Source organism: Ruditapes philippinarum, unplaced genomic scaffold, assembly GCF_026571515.1.
Source record: "Ruditapes philippinarum isolate M1 unplaced genomic scaffold, ASM2657151v2 ctg608_1_1_1_1, whole genome shotgun sequence".
Classification (NCBI taxonomy): domain Eukaryota; kingdom Metazoa; phylum Mollusca; class Bivalvia; order Venerida; family Veneridae; genus Ruditapes; species Ruditapes philippinarum.
Genome location: NW_026859254.1, coordinates 944,684 through 961,441, shown reverse-complemented (window position 1 = coordinate 961,441; position 16,758 = coordinate 944,684). Strand labels below are relative to the sequence as shown.

General features: G+C 32.7%; 1 protein-coding gene across 1 annotated transcript; it reads right to left on the bottom strand.

The window, feature by feature from the left end:
* Window positions 1-946: 946 nt before the first annotated feature.
* LOC132755835 (neurogenic locus notch homolog protein 1-like) lies at window positions 947-12,524 on the bottom strand. The gene is made up of 12 exons (XM_060746765.1): window positions 12,402-12,524; window positions 12,041-12,151; window positions 11,357-11,410; window positions 10,471-10,623; window positions 9,747-9,776; window positions 8,488-8,640; window positions 7,940-8,050; window positions 6,596-6,706; window positions 5,479-5,612; window positions 4,882-4,981; window positions 2,716-2,880; window positions 947-1,225 (listed from the first exon to the last, which is right to left on the bottom strand). Exons 2-12 carry the CDS (start codon window positions 12,135-12,137, stop codon window positions 984-986), a joined length of 1,350 nt encoding a protein of 449 aa, XP_060602748.1. The 5' UTR covers window positions 12,138-12,151; window positions 12,402-12,524; the 3' UTR covers window positions 947-983.
* Between the last annotated feature and the right edge of the window lie 4,234 nt (window positions 12,525-16,758).

Here is a 16,758-nt window from a genome sequence, read left to right as displayed (position 1 = left end):
TGGTCTCAAAATGTCAGAAAAGTGAAGGTTGTGAGATTTTAAACCAATATATATTTGTATAGTGTCAGCAATGCTGTCTCCAGTGTTATATCTGTAGTAAATTGCCAATGAGGCTTTATGCAACACTGATATTCAGTTAATTTGTATTTGGCTTAAACAATTAAAACAATCAATAAAAAGTTGCTTTATCTGGGATTCGAACCATAGACCTATCGACTCTGAAGCGAGCGTATAATTCCTGGACAACGAGGAATTATAAGAAATCAACTTGAAGCAAACCATATTATTCTAAGTTATATTTAGGGTTTGTAATCATTATTGATTTCGAGATATTTTTTACGGTTGACCTGTTGTTTAACACTGATGTAAATAATCATGTCATGTCCTTGAGTCAACATCTTAACTTTATTTTTCAGAAAATCTAAATAACAAATGTTAATTTAGGCGATCACAATCATCCGTGCAATTTTCAATGATTAAAATGCATAACAAAACCGGCAATTTGCGGAAATGTTAAAGATTTACACAATTTATCAATCGGGAATTATTTTCTCTTCCCTCAGAGGTTTAAAAATAATGCGCCTGTCATTTGACAATCTACGCAGTGAGCTCCCCTTAATTTTCGGCATTTGTGTACTTATAAAGGGGAGTAACTGCTTCGTAGAATTCGTGATGGACTACCTTCGGATTTTGCAAATAAGCATATCAGGGCCTGAAATTTCGCTACCATTATTTGTTTAGTCTGACGACCCAAACAAATAAAAACGATTATAGTCGCATGCTAGTGATTAAGAAAACAATATACAATGAACGATTTGTTTCAAACAAAATATATCACTACATTGGCTGCATTCGTACAAATTAATTTTAATTGACGATGAATCATAACACGATTTCCGTGTGTCATACTTTACAATAAAACACAACTCATAATTGAACAACCAAAAACGTCTATTACTTTTATTTTATAAATCAAAACTTTCCTACATAGGGCGCACCATCATTCGCGCGGATTTAAGCGCAATACAGTATGCAAGGGTGTTCCAAGAGAAAGAGCGACATGTGTGTGAACCGGGAGTTTCATACGGGCACGTCAAACACGAGTCATAACAGCTGTGGAACCACCAAGCACCGTGTAGATAGACCCCGCAGTTAGATGGGTTACTGTCATTATCAACGTCTTTGTTAGTAAATCCATACCCGTTATGCTTAGAGAGCGAGTCACCTGTTGATTGTGTTAAAGCAATTTTAAATGAATGAATTTTAAAATAATGAATAAAAAGTGCTTGAAAAATATTGTTGATAAAGTTGTAATGTTTTAGTATGAACATTTTAATATGATAAATAATAGTATTCTGTTCTAGAACAATTTATAATTTGCTATATGAATACGTATATGTATATTATTTGATTTTTAACATAGAATGCATATGTAAGTCTTTCGTCGTTTGTTATTATGCCTAATAATAATAACACTATTAACATAATAGGTTACCATATTACAGACCTTATCACCTTAATGACATAGACATAGTTTTATTGCTTATAAGCCCGTGATGACATGATAATAGCATAATTCAAGACAATGAACAGTGCACATGTCGACATTACTTAACATAAATATGGGTTACTTAATATAGCATGATGACAATATCGGAGAAGGTCATAACGACAAACTCCTCAAGTATTAATACATTAATGTTGTGTTTAACTTACACATATATGTATAGTATCATTTGATATAAATGATATCAAAAACATATACTTGATAAATAATTAAAGTTTTTAACCTATGAGAAATTATATATATTCAACAAACTAGAGGTTAGTAATATTCATGTGCTGGATATATCTACGATTCTTGCAACATTTTAAGACAAGAAACATAGAATATCATTGATGCATATTTAATTCATTTGTAATGGTAATAACTTAAACATATCGGCCTTACCGAAAAAATATATTTATATAAAGAGGAGATATTTCAACAATATTATCACATCTCAAACAATGAAATACCACGCAATGTATTTTTAACATTATTCATTTGTCACAACTCTTTCGCCATAGAGACAAGAAAAAAATGAAGTGTTAAAAGTTGCCGTAGAATATATCAATCATCTTTTGGAAATATATATCACTTAAATAGTATGCATAGTTTAAAGAAAAAAGACATTTTACTTATCAGTAGACTTAGACACTATATTAATATTAATGACTACATGAGATTGTTTCTACTAATGGTTTTACAAATATATAATTTTTATCATAACAGATAATTAAATGATGGATTTTAAAAGCTTTTTCAACAAATATTTCTAGGTTTCGTATCACTTTTTTATTATCTGAAATTGATACTTCTTTAAATTTATACACATTTGGTCTGTTCAAAAACTTCTTGTGTATATAAGTGTGTGTTACTTCTGAATACAATGCATTTAATAACATAATGATATTTATCTTCAAGAGTATTGCATATTGAACATTTTCTATCGTTTAAGGGTATTAGTATATGGGAGGACACTCTCAAACGTTTTAAGGACTGAACAATGTTTTAAACTATTAGTAATGTTTAAATATTCCTGGACAGATGAACAATAAGCCAATGTGTCCTACGCATGTATGAACACCTGAAATGTAAATGTTTTTATCTATTAATGTATTTTAACACAGTCATTATCAAAATTGTTTTAAAATTACAATCGGAAAATATACCCGCATTTCCCATGTATCTGCCGACATGCAAAACAAAATCATTTGGTGGCCCGACTGAAAAGTCATCGTACGTAGCAAAGTAATTGCTTCCATTCGCCAGTACTAGTTCCACTCTTAACTGGTATCGACGACCATCATTTGTAAGACCGTTCATTTTCTTCAAGCCTAAAAAAATCAAAGTACTGAAATACAAATGGGCTTCCTATGGTATCTAATTTTGGGACACTTTGCGCGTTGCGTTGTCAATTCTTATTATACCCTCGCACAACAAGGTTGTAAGGCGGTATACTGAAATCAGCTTCCGGCCGTCTGACGTCCGTCGGTTTTTCCTTGTCCGCCAAATAACTTAAGATTCCTTAGACCCACAATCTTCATATTTGCCATGGAGGTTAGTCATGATAAGAACATGACCCCTATTAATCTTGAGGTCACCAAGTAATAGGTCAAGGTCACAGGGGCCTTGACTGAAAAATATTTGTCCGCCCAATAACTTAAGAATCCTTTGACCCAAAATCTTCATATTTGGCATGGAGGTTAGTCATGTAACGTAGATGATCTCTATTGATTTTTAGATCATCAAGTCAAAGGTCAAGGTAACAGGGGCCTTGACTGAATAAAACTTGTCCTCCCAATAACTTAAGATTTCTTTAAACCACAGTCTTTATAGTTGACATGGATGTAGACATGATTAGCATATTGATTTTGAGGTCACCAAATCAAAGGTCAAGGTCACAGGAACCTTGACTGATAAAAGCTTGTCCAATCACTAAAGAATCTTTGACCCACAGTCTTTATATTTGGCATGAAGGTTAGTCACGATTAGTATTTTTTAGGATTGATTTTGAAGTCAGTGGGTCAAAGGTCAAGATCACAGGGGCCTTGCCTGATAAAAGCTTGTCCGCTCAATTGCTAAAAAATGCTTAGATTTACAATTTTCATATTTAGTATTGAGGTTAGTTATGACTATTAGATGACCCCTATTGATTTTTAAGTGACTGTAACAAAGGTTAAGGTCACATGGACCTTTAGTACAAAAAGCTTGTGTGCTCAAATGCTTAGGAATGCCTGCATACATTGTATTGATTTTGACATTTTCACATATGAAACATGTAATTATGTTATCATAAATTTATCATAAAACACCCACAGACAAAGCCGCATGGATGGGGGGGTGGTGTTCAAGGCATGCCGTTGCAATTTCAGTTTTGACATCAGGTCAAAGGTGAAGGACACTTTGATCTTTGCCACTAAAACATAAAAACATGTAGGATACATAACTTGCACTGGCTTACTACCCTCATATTTGGGTGGGAGGTTGTCCGTGAACTCTGAATGACCACTGTTGATTCTGACAAAGTGGTATGCGGGGGTATTCACGCCATGTCAGAGGCAGTTCTAGATATTATTGTTATAATTGTTATTATTATTATTATTTTCAATTATTATTATTATTATTATTTTTATCATTATTATTATTATTATTATTATTATTATTATTATTATTAAAGTGGTGCATGACTGACAAATATGCGGTAGCTAGACTTAATGACATGGTTTCAAATATGACTGGTTTTTTTTTTTTCATTTAAAATGTTCAACTGGTACAAAGGTGAATTTAAACATCAGATTGAATTTTTTTGTATCTTCAGCCAAACAATGACACTTTGAACTCTCACCACCTATAGAACTTGAAAAGACAAAGAGAAATAGAATCACTAAAGAAAGTCCAAAACTACAAAATTTACAATGTTGCAGTCTCGGTTTAGTTGAGCCTGTTCTTGTACTGTACTGAAAAGTAAAATTTCCGTCCTCGGCCCTTAGCACCGCCTGAAGGAGATTTTAACAGGAAATGGTAGAGTTTTGAATTTTAAATCACCCGCAGATGTGTTCATCTGGTGGTTATCATGGAACTTATATCGTGACTTTGGAATGTCATTCCATTAAAAGCAGCGTGAAGTCCCCAAGTAAAAAAATATGTTTGCCCTAAACAAGAAAACAATGAGCTAAACAACGAAAATGGAAATTTGAAATAGATCAGAATTTATAAAGCATGCATAGGTGACGATTAGTCACATAAGTACAACGTTTAAGGTGTAAGAGGGACTTAAAACCCAGTCACTAAGGAGATGTTATTATTTTAACAATTTGAAAACAAATATATTTCACCTGCCCAAAAATTGCTCCATACATCTCCAAACCCTTCTGCATAGGAAGAGAAACTCTGGTCTCCAAAATTCTGTTTGTTGTTTTCTCTATTCATGATGACCTGTGATAAACAAGATCTCCGCTAAATGGAACCGCAAAATGCTCCCCGAAAGTGCATTGACAATGCCGACTTAAACCTTAATACTCAAGGAAACTTTATAACTTTTGCTTCGGAACAACAAAAAATGTTAAACACTGCTTTCATAAAACTAAACCACGGCCTAGATAGGAATTAAGGAAATCTTTTTTTTGACATTGACCTTGACTCAATTGACCTGAAGGCTTGCGCAAGAGTAGATACTCACTAATGGTGCCAGCAAATTAATTATCTAAGAAAAAGGGATAAATCTTTTTAAATATTTGCTGCAAACTTCATACGACGACCCTAATATAGACCACATTAAGACAAATTATTATATTTCAAAACACAAGAAAACCATAAGGTTTAACAGAAATAGTTATCTCAATACACTATCTTCAAATGCTTTCAATAAGCGACAATATATTAGAATTGACAATACTAGGGTTTAACTGTAACAACTATTGAAACTGTGTTACCGTCCATCCACCCCCTGACGTCACCATGTCACACATGACGTCAGTAAGATGACCATTAATCTTCACTGTATAGACTCCGCTTCCAGAGTGATTGGTCACGTGATTATCTAAAACATCCTTACAATTCTTGACATCTGAAGTAAATAGATTGTTTTCATCATAAGAAATTATTTAATTTTAATGATGAAATTGTGATTACACAATGTTCAAAACGCTGTGCATTGACTGAGAAATAGCTCTGGCTGGCACAATGGAACAACTCTTGATGGTACGATCACATAACTACTGACGTGCGATGGAATGATTGCAGACGTTAATGTGCAATATTGAAAACTCGGTTGAAAGATGATGCAATGAGATGATACAGTGGTAAAAAACGCTATTGGACGATGGTGGTGTAACGCAGTGGCATGATGGCTAGAACGCGATTGAACGATGATGGTGTAACCCGGTGGTACGATGGCTAGAACGCGATTAAATGATAGTACAACTGAAAAATTACGATAGTGTAATGAAAATCGCTGTGGCACCATGTTAAAATTGGGATATTAAGGTGGTAATAAGCTATGGTATGATAGCAAATGTGCGAGCAATGTTCAGGTGATGAAAACGCACTTTTTTACAACTACATTGCATCAGTGCAATTTTACAATCCTGTCATCATATGTGCATCATTTGCACCTTTCGACCAATGATTTATAACCTACGAGTTATTATATAAAACGAACGTAACTTGACATATTATAAATGGTAATAGATAATGCACAGTGACTTATCACTTGAAATAAAAGTCCCTACACCCATGAGCAATAGCAAATACATTGACTTTTATATTTGTTAATCCCTTGTTAAGGCCACTTTCAAAATTAGTAGGAAAAATCTCGATAAAAGCCGAGCACTTAAAACATCCCTCTTCATTTTGGCGCTAATGACCTAACTATTGAATTGACAAAGCACTTAAACAGCCGTAAAGTAAAATGCGACAACTTTCCGAAACTACCGTGTTAGATGGATTCACCAAACACAATTGATCGATGCATAGCTCTTACATTCAGTGTTTAGCATATTAAATAATTTTTATTAGTGAAATGAAATTTAATTTAATAAAAAACTTTACCTTGATCACAATTCACACCAGTATAGCCTATATCACACTTGCAAGACAATCGTGTCCCAACATTTATACAAGATCCGTGAACGCATGAACTGCTCGCGCATGATAAAATTTCTGTTGAATAAAATAAATATGCAGTAAATACAAGCGCATGTAAGTAAAATTTGAGTATTCGGCAAGAATCGCCATTATCCTGGCACACAAAGGTAATATGGCAACATTGCCATTATCATTTTCGTGTTTAAATGCTGCATTCTGTTTAAGCCGTTGCTCGGGGGCGTGAACAATTACTTGAATTTTACAGTACCGTACGCGAATATACACAGTCCTTGATGAGTCGTTTTTTTAAAAACAAAAGAAAAAATTGCGTCGAGAGATATTCATGGCACAATCGTAATAAGTTGTTAGATTTGATGTTGTATTCGTGAGCGTTTCGTAATGCTTAATTATCCTTTGGTGGTTCTAGAGTGGTCTGGATGTGGAAGGGGTGTAAAATGTCTTTTATAAAGCATGTGTGCGTAGTTAGGTGATTTGCCATTTGTGATACCCGCAAGTGCTATTACTTAATCAATAGATGACCTTGATTTCGGTGAATTGTTGCCATCATCGAATGAGGTAGGAACTTTGACTTCACTATTTATACACGATTCCCGAGCGGTGCAGGTCACTTTCGCTGTGATTGACCTTTCTTATTGGCAGGTAAAGAAGTTACCATTACTCATACTTTTGGTAGACTGAAGACTTTTCTGATCCTTTGGAATCATTGATTCCAACAATCTTAATCTTGAAAATCGAGTACCGCTATAGCATTTATTTTCATTATCCCTCATGTACATACTAGTACATGTATTACTACTAATCAAATCAAGTCTGCAATTTTTATTTAATTTTGATGTGAATAATTCTTCCGAGGGATCACACTGTTCCAGATGTTGATTTATTACAACAGAGGCTTTAGAAAGTTGGGTCATACATCACTTTAGTGTTATAATATTATTCATTTCCATCGGGATCATTTATTCCAACATTGTTGGACAATTAAGAACCACTTAAGCCGGTGCTAGGTGGCGTGAACCACTAAAAATATTTCAGACAATGTACAACAGCATTGAAATCCATAACATTGCTTAAAATCTCATGATCCTTTAAATTCGGTAAACATCGGTATTTTTCGCCCCTTTCAGTTTATCGGAAAGCGTCAAGTGCAACAGCTTGACTCTCTTCATGATCATTTCGTCGATATATATTCAGGCTGTTGACTATATAAAAGAACGGAAATAAACGGAGAATGCCGACTTGTAAGGGTCGTATCGTATTCAATTAACAATATTTAAAAAAAATACTCACGCTTATCACATAATACACCGCTGTATCCAGATGAACACGTGCACTGATAAGTGCTACTATTTTGATGACACGTACCATGAACGCACGGGTTTGAAGAGCAGGGACTAAGTGCTGAAAATATAAACGCTATATGCAATTCCTATCTGCATATGACATGTTCAGTTTTAAATTAAGTTTAAATAATCAAATGCCATTTGAATGACTTTTTTAATTAAATCTATTGATAGTTATTGTCGATTTTTTGAGACATTGAGATGACATAACTGTAAATGGAATAATAATCATTGTATTACTTTAACAACAGCAATCCTATGGAAGTTTGAAAGATGTTCAAAAATAGTCACACTTGACTTGTTTTCCAATCCATTTAATCTATCAGTATGTTTGTATATGCTTACTGTATATATTTAATGCTGTACAAATTGAAAGAAATTTTCCTTAAACTAATGAAATAGTTCAGTCAGCCCCAGATGAAAAACTTCATTTATAATTATCTTCTATTTATTAAATAAATTCCCTGTCAGAATATATAGACTTTGCAAATTTACCATGACACTGGCCAAGACTTGTCTTTAGCGAATCCCATGGCAGATTTGTACACACTGCATCAAGTCCTGTCTGGCAACAAACTTCCGTCAGCTTCTCAAACCCAGGTACACATGAAAGAAAACAAGCAGCAAACTGCTTGAGAGATGACCATGCTGTTACGAGTAAAAAAAATATTTAGATTAGTAGGACTCTATCGAAAACAAAAGCAAATGATCTATAGCATGTATAAATGCAGAGTAACAAACTACTATAATAGTTTTTGTTTTTGTTTTTTAAATAGTAGGATACATCATCAAAAGGTGTTGTGGACATTGCTTGAAAATACCTCAACAGTGAGACATTCAACAATTAATAAGGATCAGAACGAATTGTGACATATTGATGATTGCATTTGCTACTTTCAACATCAAGTAATGTAAAAAAATTCTGAACTTTTATAATTGTATAGATATAAGAGCAGTTAGTTACGTAATTCATATAATGGCGATATATTGGTTTTTTATTATTTTTGTTTTTATTTTTCAAAAGTTTATCAATAGTTATATTTTTTACCGTAACATGTTAAGATTTATTTAGAATGTGAGTAGTCACAGTGAATACTTTCATTCATTTATAATAAGGTCACGATGGACGACACAATTTCAACTGCTGAAACGTGAGATGTGGTTCCAATATCTAAAAAAAGTGCCCTCGGAAGCACTGAAACAGCAAAATAACATGTACATTGCAGATTCTGTTTGATTGAGTCTGTACATGAGGGATAATGAAAAATTGCAACATCCCTCACGCCCTCTAGCACCGGCTTTGGCGGTACTCAGTTCTCAACACTTAAATGTGCTGGACTCAATGATACCGAAGGACAAGAAAAATATAGCTACACTGAAGTGAAGTCAGCGGCCCCAACCTCTATAACCTTATGTAATTTTATAATTTACCTTAAATTCTATATGAATAATAACTTGTTTGAATATTATTATGGGACATTACACGCCATAAATCCACAAAGCCTATCTTGAATGTTGAACAATGCTGAGCAATGATCCACAGTCTAGCACTATTCAAACAAGTCTCCAGACGTGTAAATTATTTACTAACCAATGTAAAAACATTCATGCATATTTGCTGATTATTGTCAAGTATGGCTATGGTATATTAGTTCTACGTTCTTTCACTCTATAATTATCCACAAAGAGATTGTGATGGAGGAAAACTGTTATGTTGTTTTTAGAAAAGACACAATAACTTAATTTCAACATACCTGTCGTCGTAATGCCATATGCTGTTAAATCTGAAAATGCATTTCAATTCTTCAATTGAGATTAAAGATAATTTTCTTCTATACTAATCAAATGTTAAACTGATTTTGAATTTTCTCCATCATAGGCCTCGTGCACACACTATTTTCTTATATTCATGTTTTTTTACTTCCTTTTTCTGTATTAAATTTGTTAATTGTTCGAAAGATAAAATGCTACCGTCATTTTGTGGTTAGGCCATTGGTCATGCCAACATAGTAATGACCACATGAGGTCATAGAAGCTTTACTTGAGGAGAAAGATCTAAAATGTTTCTTCTTACATTATATAAGAAATGAGCTAATACAAGAGCAAAACGTCCGACCTTCATAAGCTAGATGAATATTTAGTTTATCCAATGATAGAACTGATTCTTGGCAATATTTAAAACACTTATATGTGAATAGTTAGTGAATACGTTCATTAGACACCTTTATTACCTTACCAGAAAAGCCGTCTCTTTTTGATTAAAAAATAACTTATATACATTGTGAACAAAGTAGCTATTGCGTCCCATATAATAGTAGTTCATTTTTTAAGAAAATAACCGTTTTTTTACTGTAAATAACATACGCAAAATATACAGTAACTGTTCATTATTACAATTATCTAACTCTACTATTTACAATACCTTTGGCCAAAAATGCTTCCAAGATATGCCAGCGCTAATAAATAGCAAATACGTACCAACACATGTTCCTAATTTTGCTTTGAGTGAAGTCCAAGGCAGATTGGAACACACTGCATTCAAGCCAGTGTCACAACATACTTGGGTAAGCTTCTCAAAGCCGGGAACACAAGTTAATGAACATGATGAAAATTGCTCCAACGTGGTCCAATCTATCAGTGGAACATTCAGAAAATAATAATAGCACAATATAAGAAAGAACGAGAGTATATTTATAGGTCTAATGCATTTTGATAAAGCCAAAAATGACGTGTCCTTTGTTTCAATGCAATGTTTGGGTATCAGTCTATACCGTACCATTATGACGTTTAAATTTTAGGCTTTAGATATCCTCGATGCCTTTTAAGTGTTAGCAAGGTGAAACCCGAAAGTGATACATTAGCATTACTTTGTCAAGCTAAAAGGAAGTTGTAAACTTACAAATTCGAAAGGGCCAGCCCTACTTCCCCACACTTGGTGAGTCTATAGTCTGGTCAGTATATTTGCTAAGTCTTACTTATTGCATTACTTTTTACAGGAGCTCAACAGATGTCAAAAAACCCACAATATATAATTTGAAATTCGTATATAGATTAAGTGAAACACTTACAATGGAAGCATCTGCAATGATAAACAAAACATATGCTCAAATAAATTATATGTTGACACTCAATTATTTTTCTGATTCATTATCAAATTTGAGTGAAAAACGTTGCTAAGCTTTTCATATTTGGGTCATTATGCACAATAAACATGACGATTCTGGAGGAATGATTTGCAAATATGCAAAAGAACTTCATCAAATGTTATACAAATCTCGGAAAAATATTTCCAGTACCGTCATGTCCAATAACCTCAGCGGAGATCCCTTAAATGTAGTTTTGCAGCGATATATACACTACTTACTTTGCTTGGAATTTGTCGTTAGTATAAATCTCTTGTCAAGTACTATCCCGTCATCTTAAAAACAACAGTATGTACAAATGAGCATAATATATTTTCATTTAAATGTGCGTCTGAAACAACTCTATTTCTAAAACAACAGAAAATTGATGTGAAATATACAAATACAAATTATTATTTTGGCTACTCGTTTTTTTTTATTTATTAAAGTTTTATAAAATATCAGATTATTGTTCAACGTGTGAATAACAAATAGGTGAAAAATACACATATTAGTAATATGCTTTTGCCTTCGGATATGTTTTCCTACTTTTCACATATTATATTCATTGTGTGTTCTCAATATATTTTCATCTTTGAATTTACCAACCAAGAGTTCAACCACTGCATCGTTCCTGGACAGACTTTCAGGCAGTTTATCACTACTAGTGCTTTTACTTTTGCAAGGAACTGATATAATTATGTACAAGCCAGAGGAAAGGTACGGTGCGATTGACCATAGAAAGGATTTCATGATCAATCAGAACAAAACTGACCTGCACCGTCTGGCAATTTAAATCGTATCGCCCGATTTACAGTCCAACGCATTACCAAGTGAGCAGAAGGTGTAGAACGGTGATGATCATATTACGTCGAAATAAAAAAAATGTTGCGTGTCCCGTAAAAATATATCAATATCATGATTACCTTTATCGATTCCTAGCATGTGTCCGTTTGTCCTTTCGAATAAGAACACACAAATTGATAATAAAAATATGGATTTTGTGGCTGATATATAAGTCATTTTGTGCCAGGTACCTGCAACAGAAATCTCTAAAGAGCACCACAAAAAAAACGGCACAATTGAAAATATTGCACAGTTGAGTTTAGACGGTAGTGGATAGTGCAAGCTAGAGTTCAATCCCTTTTGCACCGGCCTAAGCACAAATTTAACATTTAGATATGAAGAAATTAAATAAGACAGACCTTATATAAATTTATCTTTTTATGCAATTAATAATATATGACAATACGGATAAAGAATGAAGTATGGTTAAATGAGTTACTTTTTTTTGAGAATTCCAGCGGTATTGTTCTACACTTTTGCTAGATACATTCAACACATATCACATCCGACCTTTTAAACAGAAATAAACTTTGTGATTTACAATATTAAAAGATAACAACTCTCACCTTAAGCTTTAGTAGTATCAAGTCCTAAATTAATGTAGAATATGCGATAAGCTATCGTTTATGGTTTTATGTTGACCCGCAAGTGAAGATAAGTAACGATTTTCTTTGATTTTAGAACGTGATTCTCAACATAAACAGAAAGAATAGAAAACAGATGAGCATCTTTTACAAAGGACATGTATTTACTTGTGTGCGTGCGCGTGTGTGTGCGTGTCCAATTATGCTGCCTCATTTATGTTCTTATGTAACAGTATACTATATAGAAGGACAATTGTAAATGATTTATTGTAAACATGGGGTTTAAAGGTTGACCAACATAATACTTTATTTAATTTTTGTAAAAACTTTGAGTAACTTTCTAATATGTAACACAATTATATATATTCTTACCATTTTATTCAAAATATATTTACTATATACACTAACAAACATGAGTATAATCATAAAATGTCTACACCAACTTAGCCTGTTTGCTTCCATGCAAATTGACGGTACCGAAACCATCAGGCACCTTCTCGTTGCATGATCTTGGTCTGTGGCGTTTATCTCTATACGGTCAATACTAACAATAAAAATTAAAAATAGTCTGATATCCATATTCAAAGGGGACAACAATATTTAAGTTTTGTAGCATGTTACGGGTTAAAGCAAGTTAAACTGTCAATACAATATGTAGATTGAAGTCTTTAGACAAGTCATTGAACATTTTTGAATAATATTTTCACTTGATTTTGTTTGCTTTATTTATTTTTTATATATATATTTTATTTATTTATTCTTGCTTCAAGTTGTTTATTTCACTGTCTGCAATTCACGTTCGTTATACGTTATACGTTCCATTTATTCGTTCATCATGAGTCATTCAGCATATATAAAGACAAAGCGCGATCTCGACCACCTACCGTAGTTTTTTTAGTTGAACAAACTATCCTTCAGACTTAAGATTGATATAATTTTTATTTTTATTATTTAATGTTAAATGATGATATCTTCTTAAGCCGACTCCAGGGGAGTGTGAACGGTAGCTTGCAAATTTCAATATTGAACATGAATATGTTTAATCAATATTCAAATCGAGCCTGCAAAATCTTAATTTTTGGCATTTTTAACGTCTTAATATATCTATTCTGTGTATAGACATCTTCCAATGAAGTGATGAGGTTGTTACATTTAGAAGAACAATACAATGCAAATAATTGGTATGAACTACAATGAGTGGGTACCTTTTGAGAGAGTCCTGTAAAATTGGTCAAGGTTTTGTATTGGATTGTAGCATTTGTCTGTTTTGACCATGTCTGATTAAAAAGTTCATTAAAGATGACTATACAGAAAAACAAGATCTATTATCTAAATGGCCATTCGTCTGATTCAAAGTTGACGGTGAAATGTTTTGCCACAGCCGCATTTTATGTATGTTTTTATTGTCCACAAAAGGTGTAAATAAACGGAAAAAAAAACAGAAGTAAGTTATGTACATTTCTTGACTAGATATACGCAGATCAACTTATGTTAAGTTCAAGACTCGATGTTGCTTTAAGATTTATGTTGATGATATGCATCTCTTTTATAATGATAAATTGGAATTACATCGTAGGGTACTAGACTATTTCTGATGCATATTTATAACTTATCTGCACGTACGTTGTTTTTGATCAGTATTGCAGTTTGTATCACACCGGCATTTGTCAATGTTGAACTGACCACAATGAATTCAATTTTTTGGCAATGGTTGACACTGACCAATCTGAAAATGGTGTCTGTAGAATGGCAATATTACAACCAAAATCAATTTCTGCAAAATGGAACAAGGGTAGTGCATCAAAATTGCGCAACACTTTACTACAAATACCTTTATAGAAGTATTGTAGGTAATGTTATATTATCGTCAAAATTTACCATAAAATATCAACCAGTAAACGTTTTGTAAACGCTCCAACGCCATACCTATAAAGAATATAAAAAACAACACATTTGCTTATGCTAAATAACTTGGTTAAGAATAAACTAAACTCATAAATTTTCTGGTTTATGATTACTTAATTGGTATCACTACCAGCCGGAAAAGATATGAATATATTATGTGATTTTAATATTATATTTAATTTCCCAAAGTGTACAGTTGAATTATTCTTTTTAAACTTAAGGAAAAAGTAATTTAACTGAATTATCCACAGTGTTCGGGTTAGTTGAATGAAGTATTCCTTTTAACCTTTAGGAAACAGTTATTTAATGAATTATCCACCGTGCTCGGAATTATCCCTTTTAACCTTTTCATTAATGTCAATATCTGGTTTTAACAACTTTGCTACAATAGTTATCACACTTTTTTGAACATTTTTTCCATTACGAGATTTTGCGAAGATTTGGAAAGGAAGATACCTGCTAAATTTGGACACAATAAAGCTAAGTGTTTCTTAAAATTGAAGAATTAACTTGTTTATTTCCGATATTGTAAACACTTGTATTTGAAGCCTCTGTAGTGGGGCATGAAAACATCCGAAATTGTCTTAATTACAATATCATGAGTCCGGACATATACATGTATGCATAACTTTCTAACCTAATCCAGATAATTGCTTGTGTTTTACTATTTTCAACCTAAAACACAATATACCAGCGTCATATTCTGAAACTTTGATTATTCTATTATGTATTCTGAAAATGATTAAAGCTAGTGAAAGAGGCCAGGTGTTGCACACTTGGTGTCCAAATTTTCAATGTCAACGTATTCTTAATAGACATGTATAACTGTTAACGTTTAAGAAGGATAAACTAAATATAATTAATTCATTTTAGAAGTCCAATCTTTGTTGAACTTTAAAATTCACCTGATAAAGGTATGGACAAGACATTGAATAACATGCCTGTCGTTGCTGCGGATCAGAATTGTTTTATGGAATAATCATATGGGATTTTATCTGTGTTCTGTCCTTGTCTTTTCATGAAATAATCATTGTCAGTTTATCTTGGGTCTTTTTCTACTAGCAAAGCTAGATTATTGCCTGAAAGGAATATTTTGTTGTACTCGTTGCCCCTGTGGATGGCTTTTAGGTTAATTTTCGGTATTTTCCCCCTGTGGTGCCTTTGGCCGTTTTCCTGTGTTAATAGATATTGCCAGCATTCTCCCTTATTGATTTTCCCGCATTAATATTATTAGAAATTATTTTTGCTTACTTATTTATGTATTTGTTTCAGCTTTGTGAATTCACGATTCACGATTCAAGTGCGTAAATTTATGATTCCAATTTTATGAATTTACTCCGACTTCAACTTCATGAATTCAATTTCATTAAATTCAGGATCTAAAATTCACGAATTCCAATTTCGACTTTAGGAATTCATGATTTCACTTTCACGAAGTTAAACACGGGAATTCGCTTAATAAGTTAAAATCCTTATTTTCCGATGTTGAAATCGTGAATTCATCAAGTTGAAATAGTGAATGCAAGAGATTTGAATTGATGAACCCGAGAATTCAAGAAGTTAAAATGTTACCACTGACCTTTCGTAGCCAACACTTTAATGCTTTTTGAGGCCATGCCGGCTGGCTCGATCCTAATATTGTCAACGCTTTAACGTTTTAACGTTTAACGCTATCCACTTTCGGTTCAAGCAGAACAAAGATACATAAGTTTGATTATGTTGTTGTTGTTGTTTTTGTTGTTTTAAAACATCCACCATTTATCGCATATGTATTATTTTTCATATATAAAAAATAATAATGACAAATCTCTAATTACTACAATCCATTATCATTTATTACAACTTATTTCATATCAAAATCACAAGGACTTTAAAAGGCCCATTATGCCCAAGAAATAAATTGATATTGTGTTATTCAAAAGTTTTTTTCACTTTTGATGCCCTATTATAGCTCACAAAATGATATATTTCTATTTACCTTAAAATACGGAAAATTTGATTACACAATCACATTAACACAATCACAAAAGCTTTTCTTTCTTTTCTTTTTCTTTCTTTTCTTTCTTCTTTTACGTTCTTTCTTCCTTTTCTTTCTTTGTTCTTTCATTTTTTCTTCCTATTCCTTTCTTTTCTTTCTTTTTTTTCTTTTCTTTCTTTCTTTTTCTTTTTCTTTTCTTTCTTTCTTTTTTCTTGCTTTCCCTTTTTGTTCAAATAAAATATATCTTCAGAGATTATATTATAATAATAACGAATAAAAAGATTAATCTCGCGTACCACGGACTAAGAAAACAACATGCAAACAAAGACAG